The 25,912-nt window shown below is 36.2% G+C and overlaps 1 protein-coding gene across 1 annotated transcript; it reads left to right on the plus strand.

Moving 5' to 3' along the window:
• Positions 1-21,911: 21,911 nt before the first annotated feature.
• LOC101331794 (solute carrier family 7 member 13-like) lies at positions 21,912-24,461 on the plus strand. Its single transcript, XM_019926331.1, has 2 exons — positions 21,912-22,518; positions 24,277-24,461. Exons 1-2 carry the CDS (start codon positions 21,912-21,914, stop codon positions 24,459-24,461), a joined length of 792 nt encoding a protein of 263 aa, XP_019781890.1.
• Positions 24,462-25,912: the final 1,451 nt, after the last annotated feature.

Here is a 25,912-nt window from a genome sequence, read left to right on the forward strand (position 1 = left end):
CCACTGGGTTGTGTAGGTTTCCTGGTGGAGGGAGCTAGTGCCTGTGCACTTGTAGATGAAGCTGGATCTTTTCTTTCTGGTGGGGAGGTCCACATCTTGTGGTGTGTTTTGGGGTTTCTGTGGCCTTATTATGATTTTAGGCAGCCTCTATGCTAATGGATGGGGCTGTGCTCCCTTCTTGCTAGTTGTTTGGCATAGGGTATCCAGCACTGTAGCTTGCTGGTCATGGAGTGAAGCTGGGTCTTGGCCTTGAGATGGAGATCTCTGGGAAATTTTCACTGTTTGATATTACATGGAGCTGGGAGGTCTCTTGTGGACCAGTGTCCTGAAGTTGGCTCTCCCAACTCAGAGGCACAGCCCTGATGCCTGGCTGGAGCACCAAGAGCCTTTCATCCACATGGCTCAGAATAAAAGGGAGAAAATACGGAAAGAAAGAAGATAAAATAAAATGAAATTACATTAGATTAAAATTTTAAAAAGTTATTAAAATAGAAAATAATTATTAAGAAAATAATTTTTAAAACTATAAAAGAAAAAATTGACAGACAGAACCCTAGGACAAGTGGTAAAAGCTAAGATATAGAGACAAAATCACACACAGAAGCATACAAATACACACTCATAAGAAGAGACAAAGGGAAAATATATATCTTTGCTCCCAAAGTCCACCTCCTTAATTTAGGATGATTCAATGTCTATTCAGGTATTCCACAGATGCAGGGTACATCAAATTGATGGTGGAAATTTCATCTGCTTCTCCTGAGGCTGCTGGGAGAGATTTCCCTTTCTCTTCTTTGTTTGCACACTCCCGGGGTTCAGCTTTGGATTTGGACCCGCCTCTGCGTGTAGGTCACCTGAGGGAATCTTTTCTTTGCTCAGACAGGACAGGGTTAAAGGAGCAGCTGCTTTGGGGGCTCTGGCTCACTCAGGCCGGGTGGAGGGAGGCATACGGAGTTCGGGGCAAGCCTGCGGGGGCACAGGCTGACATGACTTTGCACCAGCCTGAGGCGTGCCGTGGGTTCTCCCGGGGAAGTTGTCCCTGGATCATGGGACCGTGGCAGTGGCAGGGTGCACAGGCTCCTGGGAGGGCAGTTGTGGATAGTGACTTGTGCTTGCACACAGGCTTCTTGGTGGCAGCAGCAGCAGCCTTAGCATCTCATTCCCATCTCTGTTGTCTGGGCTGATAGCCGCGGCTCGTGCCCGTCTCTGGAGCTCCTTTAAGCGGCGCTCTTAATCGCCTCTCCTCACACACCAGGAAACAAAGAGGGAAGAAAACGTCTCTTGCCTCTTCGGCAGCTCCAGACCTTTTCCCGGACTCCCTCCCGGTTAGCTGTGGCACTCTATCCCGCTTCAGGCTGTGTTCACACAGCTAACCCTATACTCTCCCTGGGATCTGACCTCCCAAGCCCGAGCCTCAGCTCTCAGCCCCTGCCTGTCCAGGTGGGTGAGCAGAAAGTGTCTCGGGCTGGTGAGTGCTGGTCGGCACCCTTCCTCTGTGCAGGAATCGCTCCGCTTTGCCCTCTGCACCCCTGTTGTTGCGCTCTCCTCCATGGCTACGAAGCTCCCGCCCTTCGCCACCCACAGTCTCCGCCCGTGAAGGGGCTTCCTAGTGTGTGGAAACTTTTCCTCTTTCACAGCTCCCTCCCACTGGTGCAGGTCCTATCCCTCTTTTTTGTCTCTGTTTTTTCTTTTTTCTTTTGCCCTACCCAGGTACGTGGGGTGTTTCTTTCCTTTTGGGAAGTCTGAGGTCTTCTGCCAGTGTTCAGTAGGTGTTCTATAGGAGCTGTTCCACGTGTAGATGTATTTCTATTGTATCTGTGGAGAGGAAGGTGATCTCTGCATCTTACTCTTCTGCCATCTTGAAGACACGTTTGTAGATTTTTTGATGACTGCCATTCTGACTGTTGTGAGGTGATACCTCATAGCAGTTTTAATTTGTATTTCTGTAATAATTAGTGATACTGAACATCTTTTCATGTGCTTCTTGGCCATATGTATGCCTTCTTTGAAGAAATGTCTATTCAGGTCTTCCACACATTTTTTGATAGGGTTGTTTGTTTTTTGGATATTGACCTGTTGGGCTGCTTGTATATTTTGAAGATTAATACTTTGTCAGTTGCTTCATTTGCAAATATTTTCTCCCATTCTGAGGGTTGTCTTTTCATCCTGTTTCTGGTTTCTTTTGCTGTGCAAAACCTTTTAAGTTTCATTAGGTCCCATTTGTTTATTTTTGTTTTAATTTTAATTACTCTAGGAGGTGGGTCAAAAACATGTTGCTGTGACTTATGTCAAAGAGTGATCTGCCTATGTTTTCCTTTAAGAGTTTTATAGTGTCTGGCCTTATATTGAGGTCTTTAACCCATTTTGAGTTTATTTTTGTGTATGGTGTTAGGGAGTGTTCTAATTTCCTTCTTTTACATGTAGCTGTCCAGTTTTCCCAGCACCGCTTATTGAAGAGGCTGCCTTTTCTCCATTGTATATTCTTGCCTCCTTTATCAAAGATAATGTGACCATACGTGTGTGGGTTTATCTCTGGGCTTTCTATCCTGTTTCATTGATCTACATTTCTGTATTTGTGTCAGTACCATACTGTCTTAATTACTGCAGCTTTCTAGTATAGTCTGAAGTCAGGGAGCCTGGTCCCTTCAGCTCCACTTTTCTTTCTCAAGATTGCTTTTGCTATTCGGGGTCTTTTGTGTTTCCATAAAAATTGCAATTTTTTTTTCTAGTTCTGTGAAAAATGCCATTGGTAACTTTATAGGAATGACATTGAATGTGTACATTGCTTTGGGTAGTAGAGTCATTTTGACAATATTGATTCTTTCCAATCCAAGAACATGGTATATCTCTCCATCTGTTTATGTCATCTTTGATTTCTTTCTTCAGTGTTTTATAGTTTTCTGGGTACAGGTCTTTTGCCTGCTTAGCTATGTTTATTCCTAGGTATTTTATTCTTTTGGTTGTAATGGTAAATGGGACTGTTTCCTTAATTTTTCTTTCTGACATTTCATTGTTATCATATAGAAATGCAAGATATTTCCATGTGTTAATTTTGTATCCTGCAACATTACCAAATTCATTGATTAGCTCTAGTACTTTTCTGCTGGCATCTTTAGGATTTTCTATATATAGTATCATGTCATCTGCAAACAATGACAGATTTACTTCTTTTCCAACTTAGATTATTTTACTTTTTTTTTCTTCTGTGATTGACATGACTAGGATGTCCAAAACTATGTTAAATAATAGTGGTGAGACTGTACATCCTTGTCCTTTTCCTGATCTTAGAGGAAATGCTTTCTATTTTTCACCATTGAGAATAATGTTTCTTGTGGGTTTGTCCTACATGGTCTTTTTTATGTTGTGATATATTGCCTCTATGCCCACTTTCTGGAGAGTTTTTATCATAAATGGGTGTTGAATTTTGTCAAAAACCTTTTCTGCACCTATATGGTGTATCACATTGATTGATTTGAATATATTGAAGAATCCTTGCATCCCTGGGATAAATCCCACTTGATCATCGTGTATGATCCTTTTAATGTGTGTTGGATTCTGTTTGCTAGTATTCTGTTGAGGATTTTTACATCTATGTCCATCAGTGATAATGGCCTGTAGTTTTCTTTTTATGTCATATCTTTGTCTGATTTTGGTATCATTTGGTATCATTTGGTATCATGGTAGCCTCGTATAATGAGTTTGGGAGTGTTCCTTCCTCTGCAAGTTTTTCGAAGAGTTTGAGAAATATAGTTGTTAGCTCTTCTCTAAATGTTTGATAGAATTCACCTGTGAAGCCATCTGGTCCTGAACTTTTGTTTGTTGGAAGATTTTAAATCACAGTTTCAATTTCATTACTTGTGATTGATATGTTCATATTTTCTATTTCTTCTTGGTTCAGTCTTGGAGGGTTGTAGTTTTCTAAGAATTTGTCCATTTCATCCTGGTTGCCCATTTTATTGGCCTATGGTTGCTTGTAGTACTCTCTTATGATCCTTTGTATTTTTATGGTGTCAGTTGTAACTTCTCCTTTTTCATTTCTAATTTTACTGTTTTGAGTCCTCTCCTTTTTTTTTCTTGATGAGTCTAGCTAGAGGTTTATCAATTTTGGTTAGCTTCTCAAAGAACAAGCTTTTAGTTTTATTGATCTTTGCTATCATTTTCTTTGTTTCTATTTCAATTATTTCTGCTCTGATCTTTATGATTTCTTTCCTTCAACTAATAAATTAATGAAGTTACAACACACCCTCACACTATGCACAAAAATAAACTCAAAACAGCTTAGGCAAAACATTCTCTGACATAAATTGTAGCACTGTTTTCTTCAGTCTCCCAAGACAATAGAAATAAAAACAAAGATAAACAAATGGGACCTAATCAAACTTAAGAGCTTTTGCACAGCAAAGGAAACCATTAAAAAAAAGAAGACAAGAGACCTTCAAGATGGCAGAGGAGCAAGATGTGGATATCACCTTTCTCCCCCCAAATACATCAAGAATACCTCTATATGTGGAACAACTCTTACAGAACACCTACTGAAAGCTGGCAAGAGACCTCAGACTTCCCAAAAGCCAAGACAATTGTCAAGTAACTGAGTAGGGTAAAAGAAAAGAAAGAGACAAAGGAATTGGGACAGACCTGCCCTTCTCAGAGGGAGCTGTGAAAGTGGAAAAGTTTCCACACACTATGAAGCCCACTCACTGGTGGGGATGTGGGGGCAGTTTCAGAGTCTTCAAGGAGAGGGCAGCAACAGGGGTGCAGAGGACAGAATAGGGAGATTCTGGCACGAAGGACCAGTGCTGAACAGCACTCACCAGCCTGAGAAACTTGTCTGCTCGCCTGCTGGGGAAAGTGGGTGCTGAACGCTGAAGCTCGGGCTTCAGAAGTCAGACCCCAGGGAGATGACTGGGGTTGGCTCCATAAGGACAGCCTGGAGGGAGCTAGTGTGCCACAGCTAGCTAGGAAGGAGTCCAGGAAAAATCCTGGGCATCCCAGAGAGGTAGGAGAATTTTGTTGCAGAGTTCAAGAGGAGAGGGGCAGCCCACCATAGGAACTTCCTGCTCCATGGGCTCACCGATGCCAGGGAACCATCTATGCGAGCGTGAGAATGAACTGTTATCTCGGACGCCAGAGGCTGCTGCCACTGCCACCAAGGGTCTTGTGTGCAAGTGCAGGTCAGTACCCACACCTTCCTGGGAGCCTGTGCAGCCCACCACTGCTGAGGGTCCTGTGATCTGGAACCAACTTCCCCAGGGGAATGCACATTGCACCTCAGGCTCTTTCAACTTCAGGCTGGCCTCTGCCATCACAGGCACTCCCCACACAACCCAATTGTAACTAACGTATCCCTCCCTCTCTCTGGCCTGAGTGAGTAAGTGAGCCCTAATCAGCCGCTACTTTAGCCCCCTCTTGCCTGGGGGGCAGGGAACAAACACCTGAGGGTGGCCCATACACAGAAGCAGGGTCAAAACCAAAGCTAAAACCCAGGAGCTGTGCAACCAAAGAAAACAAATGGTAATATCCCCATGCAGTTGCAGGAGAAGTGGATTAAATCCCTGCAATCCACTGGGTAAGCCCTGAATCTGTAGAATACCTGAATAGATAATGATTGTTCCCACAATTGAGGTTGTGGACTTTGGGGGCAACTATGGACTTTGCAGGAGTACATGCAGGGGTAAAGCCAGATCAGAGCATGAGCAGGCCCCACAGTGCCCACAGCAGGTCCAGAGACCTACCAACAAGTATTGGAGGACTTCCTGTGTAGGCAGGGATTAGCTGTGGCTCACTGTGGGGACAAACACACTGACAGCTATTGTCACAGGAAAATAGTATTACTATTTTTTTCTTTTGTTCTGTTATTCGTGTTTTATTATAATTTTAATTTTTCATTTACATTTTCTTTTCTTTTGTTTTTTATGTTATTTTTAATATATTTTTATTTCATTTACAATTTTTCCTATTTCTACTGTAATTTTTCATTATATTGTTATATCCTTGTTTTTGTTTTTTCTTTTTTTGTTTTGTTTTTCCCTTATTTTTAAATACATTTTATATTTTTCTATTTTTCTTCACTTCTTTGTGTTTTGTATTTTTTCCTTTTGTTTTCATCTTTCTTTTCTATTTACATTTTTTGATCATTTTTGTATGTTTCTTTTATGCTTTCTCTGCCTTTTTTAAGTTTGCTTTCTGCATTTGATTTGTTTTTCAATTTAATTTTTTCTTAGTTTAGTTTTTAGTGTTTATTTTCATTTTTTGGATTCTTGGTTGGTTTGGTTGCCCTCTTCTTTTTATTTTTCTCTCTTTTTTTCTTCTTTTTCTTTTAGTGAGTGTATGTGTGTATGTTTCTTTGTGAAATTTTGTCTGTTTAGACTCCCCCACCAGGAAGCCTACAAAAAGCCAGTGGACCAACCTCAACCACTGGGGGAAGACACCAGAAGTAAGAGGAACTACGACCCTGCAGCTTGCAAAAAGGAGACCCCAAAAACATTTTGTTTGTAAGTTTACAAACACATTTTGTCTGTAAGTTAAACAAAATGATAAGACAGAGAAATATGTTGCAGATGAAGGAACAGGATAAAAATCGACAAGACCAAATAAATGAAGAGGAAATAGTCAGTCTGCCTGAAAAAGAATTCAGAGTAATGATAGTAAAGATAATCCAAAATCTCAGAAATAGAATGGAGAAAATACAAGAAACATTTAACAAGGACTTAGAAGAACTAAAGAGCAAACAGTGATGAACAACAAAATAACTGAAATTAAAAATACCCTAGAAGGAATCAATAGCAGAATAACTGAGGTAGAAAGACAGATAAGTGAGCTGGAGGATAGAATGGTGGAGTAGTAACTCCACAGAAGTAACTGTCACAGAGCAGAATAAAGAAAAAAGAATGAAAAGAATTGAGGACATTTTCAGGGACCTCTGGGACAGCATTAAACACACAAACATGTGAATTATAAGGGTCCCAGAAGAAGAGAAAAAGAAAGTGTCTGAGAATATTTGAAGAGATTATAGTCAAAAACTTCCCTAACATGGGAAAGGAAATAGTCAGTCAAGTCCAGGAAGTGCACAGACTCCCATACAGGGTAAACCCAAGGAGAAACATGCTGACACAAATATTAATCAAACTATCGAAAATTGAATACAAAGAAAAAATATTAAAAGCAGCAAGAGAAAAGCAACATATAATATACAAGGGAATCCCCATAAGGTTATCAGCTGAATTTTCATCAGAAACTGTACAAGCCAGAAGGGAGTGTCAGGGTATATTTTAAATGATGAAAGGAAAAAAAACTACAACCAAGATTACTCTACCCAGCAAGGATTTCATTCAGATTTGACAGAGAAATCAAAAGCTTTACGGACAAGCAAAAGTAAGAGAATACAGCACCACCAAATCAGCCCTACAATAAATGCTAAAGGAACTTCTTAAGTGGGAAACACAAGAAAAGAAAAGGACCTACAAAAAAAAATGAAAACAATTAAGAAAATGGTAATAGAAACATACATATCAATAATTAACCTTAAATGAGAATGGAATAGATGCTCCAACCAAAAGACACAGATTGGCTGAATGGATACAGAAACAAGACCTGTACATATGCTGTCTACAAGAGACCCACTTCAGACCTAGGGACACATACAGACTGAAAGTGAAAAGATGGAAAAAGTTCGTCTGTGCAAATGGAAATCAAAAGGAAGCTGGAGTAGCAATACTCATATAAGATAAAATACACTTTAAAATAAAGAATGTTACAAGAGACAAGGCAGGACACTACATAATGAGCAAGGGATCGATCCAAGAAGAAAATGTAACAATTATAAATATATATGAACCCAAAATAGGAGCATCCCAATACATAAGGCAAATGTTAACAGCCATAAAAGAGGAAATCGATAGTAACACAATAATAGTGGCAGACCTTAACACTCCACTTACACCAATGGACAGATCATCCAGACAGAAAATTAATAAGGAAACACAAGCTTTAAATGACACAATAAGCTAGACAGATTTAATTGATATTTATAGGACACTAAATCCAAAACAGAGGAGTACACTTTCTTTTCAAGTGGTCACGGAACATTCTCCAGCAGAGATCATATCTTGGATCAGCAATGAAGCCTCAGTAAATTTAGGAAAATTGAAATCATATCAACATCTTTCCTGACCACAACACTATGAGATTAGAAATCAATTACATGAAAAAACTGTAAAAAAAACACAAACACATGGAAGGTAAACAATATGCTACTAATTAACCAAGAAATCATTGAAGAAATCAAAGAAGAAATCACAAAATACCTAGAGACAAATGGCAAACAAACCACAATGACCCAAAACCTGTGGGATACAGCAAAAGCAGTTCTAAGAGGAAAATTTAAAGCAATACAATCCTACCTCAATAAACAAGAAAAATCTCAAATAAACAATCTAACCTTACACCTAAAGACACTAGAGAGAGAAGAACAAAAAAGAAAAATAAAAACACCCAAATTATTAGAAGGAAAGAAATCATAAAAATCAGAGCAGAAATAAATGAAATAGAAAAAAAGAAAATGATAGCAAAGATCAATAAAACTAAAAGCTGGTTCTTTGAGAAGATAAACAAAATTGGTAAACTTCTAGCCAGATTCATCAAGAAAAGAGGTAGAGGACTCAAATCAGTAAAATTAGAAATGAAAAAGGAGAAGTTACAACTGACACCATAGAAATACAAAGGATCATAAGAGAGTACTATGAGCAACTACGTGTGAATAAAATGGACAACCTGGATGAAATGGACAAATGCTTAGAAAGGTACAACCTTCCAAGACTGAACCAGGAAGAAATAGAAAATATGAACAGACCAATCACAAGTAATGAAATTGAAACTGTGATTTTAAATTTTCCAACAAACAGAGGTCCGGAAGCAGATGACTTCACAGGTGAATTCTATCAAACATTTAGAGAAGAGCTAACACCTATCCTTCTCAAACTCTTCCAAAAATTTGCAGAGGAAGAAACCCTTCCAAACTCATTCTAGGAGGCCATCACCCCCCTATTCCAAAACCAGACAAAGATGATGAAAATAGGAAATTACAGACCAATATCACTGATGCATATAGATGCAAAAATCCTCAACAAAGTACTAGCAAACAGAATCCAACAACATATTAAAAGAATCCTACAACATGATGAAGTGGGATTTATTCCAGAGATACAAGGATTCTTCAATATACGCAAATCAATAAATGTGATACACCATATTCACAAATTGAAGAATAAAAACCATATGATCATTTCAAGAGATGCAGAAAAAGATTTTGAGAAAATTCAATACCCATTTATGATAAAATCTTTCCAGAAATGGGCCTAGAGAAAACTACCTCAACATAATAAAGGCCATATTTGAAACACCCACAGCAAACATCATTCTCTATGGTGAAAAACTAAAAGAATTTCCTCAAGATCAGGAACATGACAAGGATGTCCACTTGTGCCACTATAGTCAACATAGATTTGGAAGTTCTAGCCACAGCAATCAGAGAAGGAAAAGAAATAAAAGAATACAAATTGGGCTTCCCTGGTGGCGCAGTGGTTGAGAGTCCGCCTGCCGATACAGGGAACATGAGTTCATGCCCTGGTTCGGGAAGATCTCACATGCCATGGAGTGGCTGGGCCCGTGAGCCATGGCCGCTGAGCCTGCGCATCTGGAGCCAGTGCTCTGCAACAGGAGAGGCCACAACAGTGAGAGGCCCGCGTATTGCAAAAAAAAAAAAAAAAGAATACAAATTGGAAAAGAAGAAGTAAAATTGTCATGTTTACAGATGACATGATACTTTACGTAGAAAATCCTAAAGATGCCAGCAGAAAACTACCAGAACTAATCAATGAATTTGGCAATGTTGCAGGATACAAAATTAATGCACAGAAATCTCTTGCATTCCTATACACTAACAATAAAAGACCAGAAAGAGAAATTAAGGAAACAATGCCATTCACCTCTGCAACCAAAAGAAAAAAATACCTAGGAATAAACTTAGCTAAGAAGGGAAAATACCTGTACTCAGAAAACTATAAGACACTGATGAAAGAAATCAATGATGACATAAACAGATGGAGAGATATACCATGTTCTTGGATTGGAAGAATCAACCTTTTGAAAATGACTATACTACCCAAAGCAATCGACAGATTCAGTGCCATCCCTATCAACTTACCAATGGCATTTTTCACAGAAATAGAACAAAAATCTTAAAATTTGTATGGAGAAACAAAAGAGCCCAAATAGCCAAAGCAATCTTGAAAAAAAACAAAAAACGGAGCTGAAGGAATCAGACTCCCTGATTTCAGACTATACTCTAAAGCTACAGTAATCAAGATAATATGGTCCTGGCACAATATCAGAAATATAGATCAATGGAACAGGATAGAAAACCCAGAGATAAACTCACACACCTATGGTCAACTAACCTATGACAAAGGAGGCAAGGATATAGAGTGGAGAAAAGACAGTCTCTTCAATAACTGGTGCTGGGCAACCTGGACAGCTACATGTAAAAGAAAGAAATTAGAACACTTCCTAACACCATACACAAAAATAAGCTCAAAATGGATTAAATACCTAAATGTAAAGCAGGACATGTAAAACTGTTAAAGGAAAACATAGGAAGAACACTCTTTGACATAAATCACAGCAATATCTTTTTTGACCCACCTCCTAGAATAATGGAAATAAAGACAAAAATAAACAAATGGGACCTAATGAAACGTCAAAGCTTTTGCACAGCAAAGAAACCATAAGCAAGATGAAAAGACAACCCTCAGAATGGGAGAAATATTTGCAAACTAATCAATGGATAAGGGATTAATCTCCAAAATATATAAACAGCTCATGCAGCTCAATATCAAAAAAACAAAAACCCAATAAAAAAATGGGCAGAAGACCTAAATAGACATTTCTCCAAAGAAGATATACAGATGGCCAAGAGGCACATGAAAAGCTGCTCAACACCACTAATTATTAGAGAAATGCAAATCAAAACTACAATGAGGTATCACCTCACACCAGTTAGAATGGGCATCATCAAAAAATCTACAAACAATAAATGCTGGAGAGGGTGTGGAGAAAAGGGAACCCTCTTGCACTTTTGGTGGAAACGTAAATTGATGCAGTCACTATGGAGAACAGAAGGAGGTTCCTCAAAAAACTAAAAATAGAATTACCATATAACCCAGAAATCCCACTCCTGGGCATATACCCAGAGAAAACCATAATTTAAAAAGACACATGCCCCCCAGTGTTCATAGCAGCACTGTTTACAATAGCCAAGTCATGGAAGCAATCTAAATGTCCATTGACAGATGAATGGATAAAGAAGATGTTGTACATACATACAATGGAATATTGTTCAGCCATAAAAAGGAATGAAATTGGGTTATTTGTAGAGACTAGGATGGACCTAGAGACTGTCATACAGAGTGAAGTAAGTCAGAAGGAGAAAAACAAATATATATCAATGCTTATATGTGGAATCTAGAAAAATATTACAGATGAACTAGTTTGCAAGGCAGAAATGGAGACACAGATATAGAGAACAAACATATGGACACCAAGTGGGGGAAGGGGAGGTGAGATGAAATGGGAGATTGGAATTGACATATATACACTAATATATATATATATTATTATATATATTATATAATATATATAAAATAGATAACTAATTAGAACCTGCTGTATAACACAGGGAACTCCACTTTGCTGTACAGAAGGAAGTAACACAACATTGTAAAACAACTATACCTCAATTAATTTTTTTTTTAAATTAAAAAATAAATAAATAATTTGAGGACAAGGTAAGTGGAGTGTTCATGTTTAAGAGGTACAGAGTTTCAGTTTGGGAAGAAGAAAAATGTTTAGAGGTGGATCATGGTGATGGTTGTATAACAACAATATTAATATAGTTAATACCACAGAACTGTACACTTAAAGTGATTGAAATGCTAAGCTTTGTGGTATGTACAATTTCCCAAAATAAAAATAACAATTAAATACCTAAAAAAAATTGAAAAGACAACCTATGAAATGGGAGAAAATATTTTCAAATGATGTAACAGACAAGGGCTTAATTCCCAAAATATACAAATAGCTCTACAGCTCAAAACAAAAAAACAAACAATCCAATCCAAAAATGGGCACATGACCTTAATAGATATTTCTCCAAAGAAGAAATACAGATGGCCAGTAAGCAAGATACTCAACGTCACTAATTATTAGAGAAATGCAAATCAAAACTACTATGAGGTACCACCTCACACCAGTTACAATGGCCATCATTAAAAAGTCTACAAATAACAAATGCTGGATAGTGTGTGAGGAAAAGGGAACACTCCTACATGTTGGTGGGATTATAAGTTGGTATGGCCATCATGGAAAACAGTATGGAGGTTCCTCAGAAAACTAAAATAGAATTACCATATGACCCTACAATTCCATTCCTGCAAATATACCCAGGCAAAACTATAACTCAAAAAGATATATGCACCCCTATGTTCATAGAAGCACTATTCACAATAGCCAAAACACGGAAACAACCTAAACAAACAACAAACATTCCATTGACAGATGAATGGATAAAGAAGATGTGGTACATATATACAATGGTATACTACTCAGCCATTAAAAAAAGAATGAAATAATGCTATTTGCAGCAACATGGATGCAACTAGAGACTATCACACTAAGTGAATTAAGTCAGAAAGAGAAAGACAAATACCATATGATATTGCTCATATGTGGAATGTAAAATATGGAAAAAATGAATCTATCTACAAAAGAAAAAGAGACTCATAGACATAGAGAACAGACTTGTGGTTGCTAAGGGGGAGGGGGGCAGAGAGAGGCATAGACTGGGAATTTGGACTTTGTAGATGCAAATCATTACATTTAGAATGGATAAACAACAAGGTTCTACCGTGTAACACAGGGAACTATAATCAGTAACCTGTGATAAACCATAATGGAAAAGAAAAAATAAATAAACTAGAATTTTTTTGAACTTCAAAAAAAAAGGAAAGAAAGAAATTGACAATAATATAATAATATTAGGGGACTTTAACACCCCACTTACATCAACAAGGAAGTCATCCAGGCAGAAAATCAATAAGGAAATGGTACTCTTAAGTGAAATATTAAACCAGTTGGACTTAATAGATAATTACAGTACATTCCATCCAAAAAAATAGAATACACATTCTTTTCATGTGTTAGAACATTCTCCAGCATAGATCACATGCTAGACCACAGCACAAGTCTCATCAAGTTTAAGAGGCTAGAAATTATACCAAGCATTTTTTTCTGACCACAATGATGTGAAACTAGAAATCATTTACAGGAAGAAAAATGGAAAAACACAAGCACATGGAGACTAAACAACATGCTGCTAAAAAAGCAATTAGCTAACTAAGAAATCAAAGTGGAAATCAGAAAATACTTTGAGACAAATGAAACAAAACTTTCCAAAATCTAGGGGACACAGCAAAAGAAGTTCTAGGAGGGAAGTTTTTAGAGATAAAAGCCTACTTCAAGAAACAAGAAAAATCTCAAATAAACAGCCTAACATACCATCTAATAGAATTAGAAAAAGTACAAACAGAGCCCAATGTCAGAAGAGGGAAGGAAGTATTAAAAACCAGGGAGGAAATAAAATAGAGACTAAAAAAGAATACAAGAGATCAATGACAAAGACGAATATAAAAAAAAAGTTTTAAAAATTGATAAACCTTTAACCAGGCTCACTAATAAAAAAGAGAGAAGACCAAAATAAACAAAGTAAGAAATGAAGAGGAGAAATTATAACCAATATCACAGAGATACTAAATCTCATAAGAGAATACTACTTATAGCTATATGCCAACAAATTAGATGACCTAGACAAAATGGATAAATTTCTAGAAACACATTATCTTCTAAGACTGAATCAGGAAGAAGACAATCTGAACCGACCAATCACTAATTATGAAATTGAATTAGTAATCAAAAAACTCACAGCAAACAAATTCCAAGACTGGAAGGCTTCACAGGGGAATTCTACCAAATGTATAAGGAAGACTTCATGCCAATCTTTCCCAAACTATTCTCAAAGAATTGAAGAGGAGGGAACACTCCCAAATTCATTATACAAGGCCACATTACCCTGATACTAAAACCAGACAAAGACACTACAAAGAAAAGAAAATTGCAGGTCTCTGATGAATACAGATACAAAAAATATGTTCCGCCTATACCAACTTCAATAAGAGTTTTAATCATGAATGGATGTTGATTTTTTTTGCATCTGTTGAGTTGGTCATGTGATTTTTATCCTTTGTTTTGTTAATATGGTGTATCACATTGATTGCTTTGCAGATACTGAAACATCTTTGCATCCCTGGTATAAATCCCACTTGATCATGGTGTATGATCTAAATATATTGCTGAATTCAGTTTGCTAATATTTTATTGAGCATTTCATGACATTAGTATTTTTTTTATTGTCCCTTAATTTGAATTTCTCTGAAGTTTCTTTGTGGTTAATTCAGTTCATGCATTTTGGCAGGAATAACAACTAGCTGCCCATTGTTCCATTACTGGTTAGGTTAGCTTTGGAAACTTGGCTAAGATGGAATTCTTCCATTTTCTCCAATGTGGCTACTATTTTTTCCTTTGATATTAGTAGATAATTTCTAGGGGAAAACTATTTAAATATTTTATCAAATTTTAACAACCATTGAGCATTCTTGTGTGAATCAATTATTATGATGATTGCAGCAAAATGATTTTTTAACTTCATTATTTCTTCTGGTTTTACTAATTGACATTCTATTGTGCAGAGTTTTAAAATCTCTAGTGCAGGACTGCATCCTCACCATCAAACCTCTCTCTGAAATATGAAAGAAAACAAAAAAAAATGTCATTATGTGGCCTGAAATCTGATTTTTATGGTATTTTCTTTTAAAATATAAAAAGTTCTTCCAATGTAAGGGTAAAGTCTACTAAGCATAATGTTGGTAAAGTATAAATCCAATATGTGTTTAATATTAAACATTAAATACCAGCATGGTCCCTTTTTAACTCAGTTGTATTTCTTGTGCTCACTGATTAACATGATCTACAATTTTTAAAACACAATAACCATAGTATTTCTGAAAAACAGGAAAACCTGAGTAAAATTATATGTTCTGTAAGATGAGTGCTTGTTAAAGCCCAGAGGGACTTACAGCTGTCTAATTCCCACATGATGAGGAAAGAAAGTCCCCAAGTGGACAAGTTATTTATACAAGATCATATCAATAATTAATTTTTAAAAAAAGGCCCAGAGCAGAGATCTCCTGTTTTTTATATGTTACATTATCTAAAAGGCATGTCAATTAAAAAACTAAAATTTTATAACACAAAGTGGTTAAAAAACAAGCTTCCCTATTTCTCTTCAGATAGTTATGTTAAATCTTTTGAGAGTCAAAATTATCATGACTAATGACTTTTTGAAAACTGTTAAAATTGCAAAAAGGAGAACACCAAGCTCCCAAAAGCAATGGGGATTTTTCCCGAGAAGCAGGGCTTTCAGAAAAATAGGCGTGGGGACTTTTCTGTCTCCCAAGGAGGTACTGAAATATTCCTCATTCAGCAAGAGAATCATCCCAGCTGTTCGGGCTGTGTGTTCAGTGGTGTCCATGCTGTGTGCTCTTAGTCATGTAGAGACAAGAATAGCTTTCCTGGAAGTGGAGCACAGTACTTTGTTCTCTATCTTCTGATCCACCTACTGTCTCAGCAGCATGAGATGCCTGAAGAACTTTACTGCCAGCAGAGTTTATAACCCAGTCTTTCTATCCCTAGTATTCTAAAGTAGACCTCCTAAGGGTTTTGTTTGATGACTTTGCAGTCTTGAGAATTTTTGAGCTTTCAGGACATGGTTTCAGTGTATATTAGAATAACAGTCATCCACTTTATTTCCTTAACTGGAATTGTGCTTAGTTACAGGAAGAAAGGGGTTTGGAGCAGACTTGTCAAAACTCTCAGTGAGGGCTTCCCTGGTGGCGCAGTGGTTGAGAGTCTGCCTGCCAGTGCAGGGGACACGGGTTTGTGTCCTGGTCCAGGAAGATCCCATATGCCACGGAGCGGCTGGGCCCGTGAGCCATGGCCGCTGAGCCTGCGCGTCCGGAGCCTGTGCTCCGCAACGGGAGAGGCCACAACAGTGAGAGGCCCGCGTACCGCAAAAAAAAAAAAAAAAAAAAATTCCAATGGCATTTCACAGAAATAGAACAAACTCCTAAAATTTACATGGAACCACAAAAGACCCCAAATAGCCAAAGCAATCTTGAGAAAGAAAAACAAAGCTGGAGTCATCATGCCTCCTGAGCAGTATCATATTGGCATAAAAACATATAGATCAATGGAACAAAATAGAGAGTTCAGAAGTAAACCCACACATATATGGAGAATTAATTTATATATTAAGCTATCATTCAGCCATAAAAAAGGATGAAATCTTCCCATTTGCCATGACATGGTTGGACCTTGAGGACATTATGCTAAGTGAAATAAGTCAGTCAGAGAAAGACAAATACCATATTCTGTCACTTATATGTGGAATCTAAAAAATGAATAAACAAACTCATAAATACAGAGAACAGATTGGCGGTTGCCAGAGAATAGATTGGTGGGGGCTGTGTGAAATAGATGAAGGTGATCAAAAGGTACAAACTTCCACCTATAAGTAAGTCATGGGGACAGACTGTAGTTAACAACAATGTATTGTATATTTGAAAGTTGATAAGAGAATAGATCTCAAAACTTCTCATCACAAGAAAAATATTGGTAACTATGTGTGGTGATGGATGTGAACTAGACTTACTGTGGTGATCATTTCACAACAAAATTGCCATACACCTGAAACTAATATAATGTTGTGTTTCAATTACATGTCAATTAAAAGAAGAAGAACAGAATGCTTTGGCATATTTTTTACTGGTTACTTTTTCCCTCCCCCTGCTGGAAGCATAAGGGGATTTTTCTCTGATACTCATTGTGGGGACCTAGTAAAGTTCTTGAAAGTAAAACTCACAAAAGTGTGATGGCCCTCCTATGACTGGACCCCCTGAAGTTTTCCTCTCCCAGACTTGTCCACATGAAACTTCTAGCAATTCGTCGACTACATTTTAGTTTTTCCTACCCTAATACTGGTCCTTGCAGAGGTCTCTGCTGGTGAATTTCTGCTCTTGTAAGTTGTGATTCTCTGTATCTTCCTGTCTGTCTCTCATATTTTGGGCTCAACAGTTTTCCCGGTGACCTCACTTCTCTGAGAGATCTAAAAAGAGTTGTTAATTTTTCAGTTTGTTCAGCTGTAAAGAGCTATTGTTAGGACAAACTGAAGACTTCTCTGCTCTTTAGATGTCACACTAGAAACCAGAGCTCTTGAGGTAATATTTTAATTACCTTCCTGAGCTCCTTCGTCTGGGTGTTAATTTATAGTCCAGAGTCTCTTTCTGCTCTACTGAACTGTTCAAATAGCTCAAGATCACCATCCTCTATCTCCTGCTAGCAGCAATGTTTTACATAGATTTTCTGTACAAATCTATTCCCTGACAGGATAAGGGCACATAGGAACCTTCAGCTCAAGCTCACTGCTTCCCTTTTGTCCCCAAAGCTTCCAAGCCCTGAGAGGAGAATGTATATCATCCAGATCCTAATAAACTGGATAGTATGCTTCCTGGCTCTCCTAAGAGACCCACACATATCCTTGTCCAGACTCCTCTACTCCCTATTTTTAAATTACCATATCTGGTTTTGGTATCAACAATTCAGAGAAAAGAGAAAAACAGTCCACATTTCACTCCCACCCCCATCTCCAGCCATAGATGCTTCCACATGCAACTTTTATTATGAAAACAAAATGATTTAGAAAAAGGAGAAGGATAGGGTCTGAGTAACTCTAAAATTTGTTCTATTTGTGCCATCCCATGCTTTAGGAAGGAAATATATCAACAGACCAGACCAAGAATAAGGGCCTTAAAACACATGCCTTCCTAAAGTTCAGTATGTATTCCTCATCTGACTATGAAATGACATTAACAACAGAATTTACTTTTGTGTCATCAACTGTGCCATCCTCTTTCTCACAGATGGGATATAGGTACTGGCACAAAAGTCACAGACATAGGCACTCTGTTAGAACAGTGTGCATACTTTCTGCATGAAATGATCCCAGGTGAGGATAAAAATTTCCTGACCATCTTCCCCACTCTCAAGCCATGGATTTTAAACAATGCCAGAAGAATTGAAGTTCTACTGTGTCTAGAATTTTTGTCTATTTTGTATACTGATATGTACAGAGCACCTAAAACAGTGTACATTTTAGGCACTTCACAAATATTTGTAGAATGGCAGAGAAGGCATTGGTTTAATATACCAAAACTTGGAGGCAGGGTTCTGGAGGTATAGCTCAAAGAAGCACTCTAATAATGTAAAAAAATCCATATTAATAAAAAGTCTGATTCCATTTTGATGTTTGACTGTTGACAGATTTTAAGTTCCACTACTCCCTTTCCTTTTCTTCCCTACATCTAGACAAGCTGATAAGAAAGCCTGCTGTTTCCTCCACTGGCACCAATAGGAACTTAAAATCACACGAGCACCATCCCATTCAAATGGGAACTCTCACCTCAGCCCTACTTCCTCACCACCATAGAACACCAAGCTAGTAGCTCCTGTCTGCCCTCTCAAAACATTTTTGGACCTGCTTGGGATCCTACCCTGCCTCCTCATGAGAGCCTCATTATGAGAATAATGAATGCTTCCATATCCTCTTAGTGCATGTATGTCATCATTAGTTTTGATATCTGAACCAAATCTTGGATGGCAGGGGTAGTGTGTGCATCCCATCTCAGTGGGGTAACTACATCTTTTAAGATTAGTTTTTTATCTTTAAAAAACATGTTAATTTTATATTCTATCCCATAATATTTGCATGTTTAAAATAAATGCTTCAAGATAAATTTTGAATGTTTAAATAAATGCTTCAAAATTTTTCCCCAAAAAGAGTACTTTGAGTGAAATTGACACCTAAGGAAGATGAATAACATTCATCCCATGGCTTCACCTATTCCCTGGCATACAGGTATTTGAGCAATGAGTATTTCAGTTGGAGAGGTATAGATGCAGTCCTATTCCATTAATTTATAAATGACAGAAACTAATGCCAAGAAAACAAAAGAAATTTCTAAGGTTACTCAGTCAGCCTGAACAAAGATCTTTTGACTCCAGTATGTCAAATATTTCCAAAATCTAGTTTATTGTTTTTATTTTGATATATATCTAACATTCATCTAATGAAATCAAGGAGTTTGTACAAGTTATTCAGAAGCACAGTCAAGCATAAACACCGATTACAAATTACTATTTTAGGAATTAAAAGTATCGAGACAAAGGGTGAGTTACAAGTAAACGGCTACCAAAAAGCAATCACCATCTTTTCATATACTTGTTAGCCATTTGTATGACTTCATTGGGAAAATGTTTATTCAAGTTGTCTGCCCATTTTCAATTGGATTCTTTGATTTTTTGCTATTAAGTTATATGAGTTCCTTATATATTTTGGATATTAACCCTTATTAGGTAGATGGTTTGCAAATATTTTTCTCCCATTCCATAAATTGCTTTCTCATTTTGCTGGGTGTTTCTCTTGCTGTGCAGAAACTTTTTAGTTTGATGTAGTCCCACTTGTTTATTTTTGCTTTTGTTGCTTGCCCTTTTGGTTTGAGCTCAAAAAATCATTGGTAAGATCAATTCAAGGAGTTATTTTCTGTTTTCTTTTAGTTTTACAATATCAGGTCTTATGTTTAAGTCTTTGATCCCTTTTCAAGTTAATTTTTGTGAGTGGTGTAAGATAGGGGTCTAATTTTGCATGTGAATATCCTACTTTTCCCAACACCTTTTATTGAAGAGATTGTCCTCTCCCTGTTGAGTATTCTTGGCTTCTTTGTCAAATACTAGCTGGCTGTACATGAATGAATTTATTTCTGAGCTCTCAATTCTGTTCCATTGGTCTATGTGTCAGTTTTTTACACTAGAAAAAGAAGTACAGACTATTCCCAAAGGGTTTTGCTGTAACTGTAGTAATATGTCTAGAGATCTTCAGAATACTGTTCTCACAGCCAAGATTTGAATTAAAGTCTGTTTATTGAGTTGCAATAACCTGTGCTCACAGGCCATTGTTATTGTGCCACTTGTGAGAGAGAGGAGAGTGAGGTTAATGACACACTCATGGCTGTGAGTCAGACTTGAGTGCTCCATCAGTCCTAAACCAGTCCCTGCACAAGGGGAGGTATTGCTGAGATTGGATAAACACAGGACCCATGAAAAAGTCACCAAGAAAAAATAAGCCAATTCTTATGGTTTATATTGTTGTTTCTTGGCTTCTTGTGGATTATGGATTTATTTATTTGTAAGTAAAATCATAAATATATATAAAAACATATACATAAAATACATTAAAATTAGTTAATTTAAGTGAATAGCTGGGTGAACTTGACAAATTAATTTCTTAATTTCCTCATCTATTGGTACTGTATCACAGGTGGTTGATTTGATTTAAAGAGTTAATATAAGTGTTAAACACAGTTCCCAGCACATAGTAGGTGTCATGTAAGTATTAGCTATTATTAGTATTACCATGTTGAAGCTCACAACCAGTATATAAAAAGTCTTGGTTTATATACGTCTTCTTCTCTAAACAGGAGTTCCTGGAGGATAAAGATCATTAATTCAACAGATTTACTGAGACATACTGTGTTACCCCAAGCTGGGCCAGACGCCAGGGTAAAATGGTGAACAATATCCAGACCTTGGCTTAGTCATTCCTGCACATGCACTGATTCACACTGTACCAGGCAAAAAACAGATGCTCAGAAGAGTGTGCCCTAAGTCAATAAGTAGCTGAAAATATAGAAAAAAGTAAATAATGCTGAAAAGATGAATCATGCCCCTACTAGATAATTAACCAGGGAAATGTAAAACCCTACATATGTGTACTAAGTGACCTGTTTGTCAAAAACTGAGTCTAATTTGCAACTAACTACAAAATGTTTTTAAAGGACCTTAGAGAAGCTGAAGCACTCTGTATATAATGCAGATAGTGAAAATTAAAATAACCAAATTATGAAACTAACATTTATGGATCCCTAAGGTATGTCAGGTATACTACCAGGAGTTTTGTATTAGTATTTGCTTCATCAATAAATTACCTTATTTAATTCTATTAAAGAAAAAAATAAGGATTATCAGTCCCATTTTTCAAAATAACAAAATCGAAAGTCATTGAGTGACATAGATGTGCTAGTAAGTGGCAGATGTGTGTGTGATTCAAACCAAGATCTGCTAACAAGTGGCAAACATGTGATTCAAACCTTGGATTTTTTGTCATTCTTTAACTTCCTTATGGTACAAACTTTAAAAATTACTTGTTTAAGGATCAAAATTAACGAGGCTACATATCCATAGAAGAAACCTGACTTGGAATTTTTCATCTCATTCCCAATTAGCTGTGTCTAAAATGTTTAATTGTGCATAACTGTTTAAATACTTAACATGTAAAACATAACTCTACTATTATCTCAGACACTTTAGTTCAATTTACTCACAAGTTAAATTTTTTATTATGTTAAGGGCTGTGACAAAATCTATTTGAGTAAGAGAGGAGAAGGAAAGTAAAGCACTTAACTATAAGAAGATCGGCTGAAGCCTTTCACAAGTATGAACAGAGTAAAAACTGTGAATTTATGTTAGCTTTTAAATTTAAGTTTCAGACTTAAGAAAATGAAGATGGGAGAAAGTACTCAGCTTCAAAAGGTAAAAAGGTATTTCCATGGAACGATTTTTTATTCAGTATCATAATGGGTGCAGGAAGATTTGCTGCTCCTAAAGGGGTGTTAACATACTCTTCACTCAATGTGGGGGTCTCCCTAAGTATTTGGGCTGCTTGCACCATAGTGTCTATGATGGCTGCCCTTAGTCACGCAGAGCTGGGGACCATATTCCCTAGAAGTGGAGCACAGTATTATTTCCTCAAGAGATCTCTTGGACCCTTTATTGCTTTCTTCTATCTCTGGATCAATCTATTTAGTACCCCAGCAGGAGCTGCTGCACGTGGCTTTTTACTAGCAGGGTATATAATGCAGCCTTTCTACCCTGGATGTTTTGCTCCTGAGATGCCAAAGAAATGTTTACCATTGGCCATTTTATGGTGCTTGGGAATTCTGAATGATCGAGGAGTGAAGGAGGTGACTTGGTTTCAAACTGTCAGTACAGTTGTGAAAATGACAGTACTCTGCTTCGTATCTCTAACTGGAATCGTGTTACTGGTGAGAGGAAGAAAAGAGAACTTAGGCAGGTTTGAGAAAGTTTTCGATGCTGAAGTTTCAGATGCCTCACAGATTGCTGAAGCCTTCTTACAAGGATTATATGCATATTATGGCTGGGGAATCCTTGTTCGAATAGCAGGTAAAGTCATTTTCTTAAATTATAAAAAACACCACCACACTATAAACATACAACAGTTAATCAGCTTAATTCTAAGAAAGGAATACTACATTGTTTTAATATAATGTGTTTCTCTCTTGCTTTTATCAGGTGAGTGGGTGGAAATGCATTAAACTCTCTACAAATGTGTCTTTCCAGCTTTGGAAAGTGAAATATTTTCCAGGTGTTTACAAATGGAAACATAGAAGTGACAGCTTAAGGACTCCAAGACAATTGCATTTTTTTACTGAACAAATATTTTAATAGTTTACACTTTGTAGTTATAACAACACTCATCAGAGAAAAATTTTAAATACAGAAGATATAAATTAAAATAAAGATTACCTGTAACCAATTATCTTGTATGTACACACGTGTGGGGGTCACACTGCACATATACCCTTATAACTTTATTTTACCTAAAGCACATAGTGAGAATTCAAAATATTATTAAATATAAATGCTTTTAAATGAATACACAGTATTCTATCATATGTAATTTGACCATTTTTCAAACTTTTTCCCATTGTTGGATCCCAGAGTTGTTTCTAGTTTTCCACTTTAAAATTTTATACTTATTGTTCCAATCAGCATCCTCTTATGTAAATCTTTGTGGGTTTCTCATTGCTTTATTAGAAAAAATCTTGAAGTAAAATTAATAAGTAAAGCATACAAATATTTAGAAATGTCTTGAGAAATATTGCCAAATTGTCTTCCAGAAAGGCTCTACAAATATATCTATTAGTTGAATTAAAATGACTAGACTTGGCTTCATCAAACCTTGTTCATTCTTTAGTCACCTAAAGTTGTGAAAATCAAATTTCAGTGTTATAACTCATTTTTATTCAATTTCTAATGGGTGGGAAGGGTTTTGCAAATGTTCATGACCATTTATGTTTCTTCCTTGTAAGACAGGTAAATGGTTTTCCCAGTTTGTTTGCTTTTTATTTTGTTCATAAGATTTTAAAATTTCAGTTTTAAAGACTAGAATTTATTTATGTTTATTTAGTTATTTATATAATACCTACAAGTATCAAACTATCCATCTTTTAATTTTTCATTGTTTTCATACTTGAAAAGTCTTTCCCCATCTCAAGGTTTAGATAAATATATATCTGTGCTTCTTTCTCTAAATCTTTATGGTCTTATTTTGCATTTTACTTTTTAATACTTATGAATTATTTTGAAGGAGTTGCATACTGTGAGTTAATAATATAATTTTGTATTTTCCAAGTAAACATATATGTCAATTTTGGTGTTGGCAATATACATTCAAGTTTAATTTAAGGTTTAACTAGTCTAGAATCTTAATCCAAGGAGTGAAAAGAGCAGGAGAGTCTACCCTAAAGTCCTAGAATATTGTGACCAGATTAACAGATGAGCTATTCCAGCCCTTCATTAACACGTACTTGTAGTTCTATTGAATACAGTGATGGCCGTAAGGTAAGGGAAGATTTGCTCCAGTCCTCCTGGCCTAGAATCCAGGTTTTCAGAGTTATTTTCTTATCCAAAAAAGCTCATGTTGAGTATATCAGAGATACAACATTAAAACCCAGAATTTAGCAAAATTCTGTTGCTACTAGAATCAATAATTTGCCCAAGCTTGGTAAATAAGCATTCAACAAAAATGAACTCTTGTTGTGTGCAGTCGTTTCTTTTACTTACTATGTGTTATATTGAAGCCACTTTCAAAGATTATATAATTAGCCATTTTTTATGTGTGGCACTTTTTTTTTGCAGGAGAGCTGAAAAGCCCTAGTGAGAATATCCCCAAATGTGTGATTACTGCACTTATCCATGTGGCACTGATCTACTTATTGGTTAACATTTCCCACCTAGCCGTCCTGACTCTGAAGGAAATCATGTCCTCAGGTATGGCTACACAGAACCAGAGGGAAGACACTCTGTTTCATTCTACTGAATAAAGGGAGTTTCTAATGTACAGTGGATTTTTTGCATACTTTAAGAGAATTATGCTAAATTAGTTCATGTCTGGTTATTTATTTATCTATTTATTTAAATGTAAAAGTTCAAAAGGTCAAGCAATCTCTTTTGAGCATATAGTAAAGGGTAAAGTTTAGGAGCAAAAATATGGAAAACACCAAGAATTGTAAAAGGAAAAAAAGCAGAACACAATGGAAAGAATAGAATAGAACAGAATAGAATGGAATAGAATAGAATAGAAAATATGAGAATACTTATCAAAATCCCTTGGAATATACTTAATAAGGTGCATATGGGTGCTCTGGGATAGCATTTGCCTCCAGGAAATATAACTCATACTCTGTCTCTAGGCATATCCCCAAAATCTATACAGACCTTGAGTACTTAACTTTTCTTATTACTGAAGTAGAAATGAATCCTTCCACAATATATATATATCTATATAGAGATATATAATTTCAGTTTACCATAAAAATGATTCAAATTTTCAGAATTTTTAAGAATTACTACTTTACAGTAAAGAAACAAATTTTTTGCTCTAAAAATAGACAAACTGAAAGAGCCTCAATTCTCAATTGAACTTAATATACCTAAACAAATATATTAATAAAGTATATATGTTTAAAACTTTACATTTCCAGTTATCATAAGGCCCTAAAGATAAAAGAAAATCAATAATAGGCTCTCATTATAAAGAAAAATAATGAAAATAAAAATAAGGCCTATACTACATCCAAGCTTGAGGCTCCTCAGTTATTTCAACTCTAAAATGACACTATTTACAATAGCCAAGACATGGATGCAAACTAAATGTTCATCAACAGATGAATGGATATAGAAGATGTGGTAGATAGATAGATAGATAGATAGATAGATAGATAGATAGATGATAGACAGACACACTGGAATATTATTCAACTATAAAATAGAATGAAATATTGCCTTTTGCAGTAACATGGATGGACCTAGAGATTATCATACTGAGTGAAGTAAGTTAGACAGAGAAAGACAAATATATGATATCAGTTATATGTAGGATCTAAAAATCAATACAAGTGAATTTATTTTACAAAACAGAAACAGACTCACAGATATAAAAAACAAACTATGGTTACCAAAGGGGAAACTGGGGGGAGGAATAAATTAGGAAAATAGTATTAACAGATATACATCACTATATATAAAAGAGATAAACAACAAGGATTTACTGTATAGCACAGAGAACTGTATTCAATATCTTATAATAACCTATAATGGAAAAGAATCTGGAATATATATATATATATATTCCAGATTTTATATATATAACTGAATCATTTTCTGTACACCAAAAAGTAACATGATATTCTAAATCAACTATACTTAATTTTTTTAATATAAAAAATAAAATGAGATGAGTATATTATTTGGTCATATCACTCATTAGTAGTAA

Source organism: Tursiops truncatus, chromosome 17 (genome assembly GCF_011762595.2).
Source record: "Tursiops truncatus isolate mTurTru1 chromosome 17, mTurTru1.mat.Y, whole genome shotgun sequence".
Taxonomy (NCBI): Eukaryota; Metazoa; Chordata; class Mammalia; order Artiodactyla; family Delphinidae; genus Tursiops; species Tursiops truncatus.

Bases quoted from the DNA above. Each gene is read 5' to 3' on its own strand.
- LOC101331794 (XM_019926331.1), top strand. From the start codon at position 21,912: ATGGGTGCAGGAAGATTTGCTGCTCCTAAAGGGGTGTTAACATACTCT. The intron at 22,519-24,276 runs GTAAAGTCATTT...TTTTTTTTGCAG, and splicing joins AATCCTTGTTCGAATAGCAG to GAGAGCTGAAAAGCCCTAGT.